This window comes from Oryza sativa, chromosome 4, assembly GCF_034140825.1.
Source record: "Oryza sativa Japonica Group chromosome 4, ASM3414082v1".
In the NCBI taxonomy this organism is placed as follows: domain Eukaryota; kingdom Viridiplantae; phylum Streptophyta; class Magnoliopsida; order Poales; family Poaceae; genus Oryza; species Oryza sativa.
The window spans coordinates 1,595,945-1,600,251 of record NC_089038.1 but is presented as its reverse complement, the minus strand read 5'-3'; the positions used below and the strand labels follow the sequence as shown (position 1 = coordinate 1,600,251).

The window sequence follows — 4,307 nt, the reverse complement described above, 5'->3', positions numbered from 1 at the left end:
ACCTCGGCCACCATTCGGTTGCCGCCAATCGTCGCCGCCACCCTTGTTTTCCGCACCGGTCGCCGCCGCCCCTCTGGTGAGGACTCCCTCCCCCTCCCTTTTCTCCCCTTCCCGCGTGCGCCACTGCCTTTGGCCGTGCCGCCGCTCCCGCTGTCCCCCGCCGCCTCTCTCCGTCGGTCGCCGCCGTCGGCAGCTGCGCGCGCCGCCGCCACTCGCCATGGCCGGCCGGCCGGCTTTGTGCCGAGCCGAGCCGTGCCTAGCCGCCGCCTGCGCCGCCCCCCCCTCGCTGATGTCAGACCTGGGTATTATTGCGCAATAAATTGATTAAGGACTTTTCTTTATTAGTAAAAACACAGATTATCTTCTAAAATTCATATCTAATTCATCCGAGCTCCGTTTAAGTCCATTCAAGTCTCAGTAAATCAAGAAAAATGTATAGAATCCATTAAAAATGGTTTTGTTTCCTGTTTCAGTAGTCTTATAGCCTGTTTTGCTTGTGTGCTTTGGTTGTCATGTAGATTTCGGCTGTTTCGTCGATCTGCGGTTTCTCGAAGACGTTGCTGTGGTCTCATCTGTGCGAGAGCAAGGCAAGTCATGCATTACAATTGATCATATTGTACCCAATTTACAAATATCCCGCATTTCTATTAAGTGTTGCATTCTTTTACAATGTCATGTGGGATGGGTCCTATTACTCAGCCATATATTGTTTACCTTATGCCATTGATAACTTGGGTATCAAAATGATTAGATGTTGGTTTAGAAAATGCTTAGCCATGCTTAGTTCAACTAGGACACAAATGGGGATCATATTATTACATAGACTTTGACTATTAGCATAGCTTTGAACTGGTGCCACCGCAAGGGTGTCAGTGAATTAAAATATTCTGAATGGCGGGCTGTGGGTGCATGGTTTTGCTGGTCGCACCCATAGCAATTAAGGACCGGTTCACGGGAAACCCTGGGAGACTTACCGTGCTTACCACAAGCGGGAGTGGGTAACTGCTTGATCTGAAGTATAGCTCGACCCTTTCCTAGGCACTGGTGGCGAGGGTGGGCGTGATGGAGTTGGGTCGGCCGGGGTGTCCGATTGTCCAGCTGCCGGAGTCACCGCGGCCCAAGAGGGGACCGCCCACTGCCTGTTGGGGGTGGGGTGAAACCTTAGCGTGGTGTGGATGGTTGGGGAAGGGTTATGCGGAGGGTCTTGTCACGATTTCCCCCTTTGCAGTATCATGGTGATACTTTGGGGCATGGCGACATGTGTGGAATCGTGTCTTGTGGGTACAGTTGTACACCTCTGGCCAGAGTAAAACTATTCGAATAGCCGTGCCCGCGGTTATGGGTGATCAACCAGATTCACCGTGATTAGTCTCACCCCTAGTTTAGCTTAATGAATTGGTGTAGTTCAGGTGGTTGGTTGGGCCTGTTGCAACATGGTGTAGCGTTGGACAGTGATTGGTTAATATTGCTTAATTACTACAACTGTTTTTACTGTTTTCAACTACTGGTTTTAAATGCCTGCTTTATGCAAAAGGACCTTTAGCCTCCTTTGGTTATATCCTGCATCATACCTCCTCTTCCGGTATGACTTGCTGAGTACAGTGGGTAGTACTCAGTCTTGCTCTCTTTTCCCCCACACCAGAGCTGAAGATCTTTCTAGTCTGAGCTGTCTTGTTGAAGTTGGTTTTGTCGCTGCCGTCAAGGATTGCCTGTGGAGTGGAGTCGCCCCGCTGCTGAAGTCAAGCTTCCCGGTTTAGCTTGCTTTTATCTTTTCCGCTGCATTTGTAATCTTTTCTATTTTTGTAAGACGTGGATCTGTATGTCAACAATTGTCGTTTGTGTACCCTGGCTGGTCCTGGACAGGGATTTAATGCACATTCAGCTTAGAAATTCTGGTTCGTGAATTTCTGGGCGTGACAAGTTGGTATCAGAGCCGACCTTGACTGTAGGACAAGCCAACTGGAAACCTAAGAGCCCTCTGAACCCCTTTTCATCTGCATATGCCTTTTTGCACTTGGTTTTGTTTCGGGAAAATTTGGGGTTTTGCCTATTTGGTTTGTGGGAAAAATCTTGGTCGTTCATTCGGATTGGATCTTTAACAGTAGCTCAGTGTAGGGTTTTAGTAAAATTTTATTTGGAGTTTATTCGACAGTCAGTCGGGAATTTATCGGGTGATATGCACTAAGTCGTGTCTAGGTTCGATGGGGCAGCTTTATGTGTATCATTATGGCTATGCATCTATTTTATGCATTAAGTTATTGTTTAGTCAGTTGCATTAGTGTGTTTATTTGAGTTCATGAAAAATGTTCTATGCATAAAAATCATCATGCTTCGTTGTTTATTTGTGTCATTTGTTGCTTTGTTTAATTTGGAGTTGAGCATGAATTGGTTCCTATCCCTTGTCCATCTTAGGTGTCAGACCTGTTCCTCGATCGCAAGCGCCGCTCTGAGCTTCAGAGTCGCCGCCCTTAGTTTTATCGTCTTCTCAGTCTGTTTGCTTGCTAGTTTCCGTGCTTAGGTTTGTTGCTTGTGGGTTAGTCGGCGGTCGATATCATGTGTCAGTGGTATGGCTGCCTCAATTAGGAGTTGCGTGCCTCTTTTTCAGTGTTTTAATCAAGATTAAGATAATTGCACTTAAATTTATAAGAAAGATTAGTTTCTGAGCCCCCTGTTTTTCTTCCTTTTCTCATATTCCTACCTATCCTCCTCTAGATGGTGAAGACAATGAATAGTTCCCGTGACTCCAACAACGCCAGTGGCAGCGAAGAGCAGATCAGTGGAGCACGTGCTAGCGATGCATCTAACAACAGTTCATCTCCAACGCCTGAGAACCCAACAATTGCTTAGGTGTTGGACAATCAGACTCAGATGATGACAATGATGATGCAACAGATGCAACAACACTACCATCAGGTGTTGCAGCAGGTGCAACAGCAAGCACAGCAGCAGCAGCAGAACCTGCAGTTTGGTCTTCAACCACCCCAATCCAAACTGTTAGAGTTTCTTCGTGTCAAGCCGCCCACTTTCTTGAGCAGCACCAACCCAATCGAGGCCACCGACTGGCTACATGCTATTGAGAAGAAGCTGAATCTTTTGCAATGCAACGACCAAGAGAAGATTGCTTTTGCTACACACCAGCTGCAAGGTCCCGCTTCTGTTTGGTGGGACAACTACATGGTGACCCGTCCAGCTAGGACAGAAGTTACTTGGTTAGAGTTTTGCCAGAGTTTTAATAAGGCACAGGTTCCCGAGGGAATTGTGGCATAAAAGAAGAGAGAGTTCCGTTCTTTGCAGCAAGGAACTGGGACAGTTATAGAGTATCTGCACGAATTCAACCGCCTCGCGTGCTATGCTCATGAGGACGTGCGCACCGATGCCGAGAGGCAGGAGAAGTTTTTGTCTGGTCTTGATGACGAATTGACCAACCAGTTGATCTCCATAGATTATGAGGACTTTGAGAAGCTTGTGGACAAGGCTATCCGTCAGGAAGAGCGGTGCAACAAAATGAACCGTAAGAGGAAGGCAGCTCAGCTCAGGACTTCCCAGGGGATCAGTCAGAAGCCTCGCTTCACGATGGGACATCAGGGTGGACCTTCCACCACAATTATCCGGCACCATCGTCCTTACCACCAAGGTAATTTCAACAAGAACAACAACAGTGGCAGTCACAGCAACAGTGAGCAGCATAGCCTTGACCCGACTCCAAGTCCACTAATGATTCCAGCTGACTCAGTTCAGCCAGCTCTGCCAACTCAGCCAGAACAGCCCAAGAAGATTGGAGAAAAGCTCGAACTCTGCTTCAATTGTAACGAGCCCGGACACATGGTTGGTAAGTGTCCGAAGCCAAGACGTGCCGGACTCAAGTTCGTTCAGGCCCGTGTCAATCATGCATCTGCAGAGGAGGCGCAGTCAGCACCAGAGGTTATATTGGGCACATTTCCTGTCAACTCGACACCAGCAATAATATTGTTTGATTCTGGTGCAACTCATTCAATCATTTCCAAGCGTTTTGCTAGTGCACATGGGAGTTCATACTCCTGGAGGTGGCATGACCACAACTCACTACTGCCCATCCGTGACAGTTGAAATTCAAGGGTTGATTTTTCCAGCCAACCTCATTCTTCTCGAATCCAAGGATCTAGATGTTATTCTTGGAATGTATTGGCTGACAAGGCACAGAGGAGTGATTGATTGCGCTAGCCGCACCATCAAATTGACTAATGCGAAAGGAGAAGTGGTAACTTTTCAGTCTCCAATACCGCAGAAGCTAGGGATCAGTCTGAACCAGGCTACTGGTGAAGAACAAG

The 4,307-nt window shown here is 47.7% G+C and overlaps 1 protein-coding gene across 1 annotated transcript; it reads left to right on the top strand.

Moving 5' to 3' along the window:
• Window positions 1–2,868: 2,868 nt before the first annotated feature.
• On the top strand, window positions 2,869–4,086 carry LOC136356041 (uncharacterized). The gene is made up of 2 exons (XM_066309443.1): window positions 2,869–3,177; window positions 3,295–4,086. Exons 1-2 carry the CDS (start codon window positions 2,869–2,871, stop codon window positions 4,084–4,086), a joined length of 1,101 nt encoding a protein of 366 aa, XP_066165540.1.
• The last annotated feature ends 221 nt before the right edge of the window (window positions 4,087–4,307 follow it).

Excerpts from the sequence above, each read along its gene's own strand:
- LOC136356041 (XM_066309443.1), top strand. The coding sequence starts at position 2,869 with ATGATGACAATGATGATGCAACAGATGCAACAACACTACCATCAGGTG. Across the intron at positions 3,178-3,294 it reads TTTGGTGGGACAACTACATG|CAAGGAACTGGGACAGTTAT; the intron begins GTGACCCGTCCA and ends CGTTCTTTGCAG.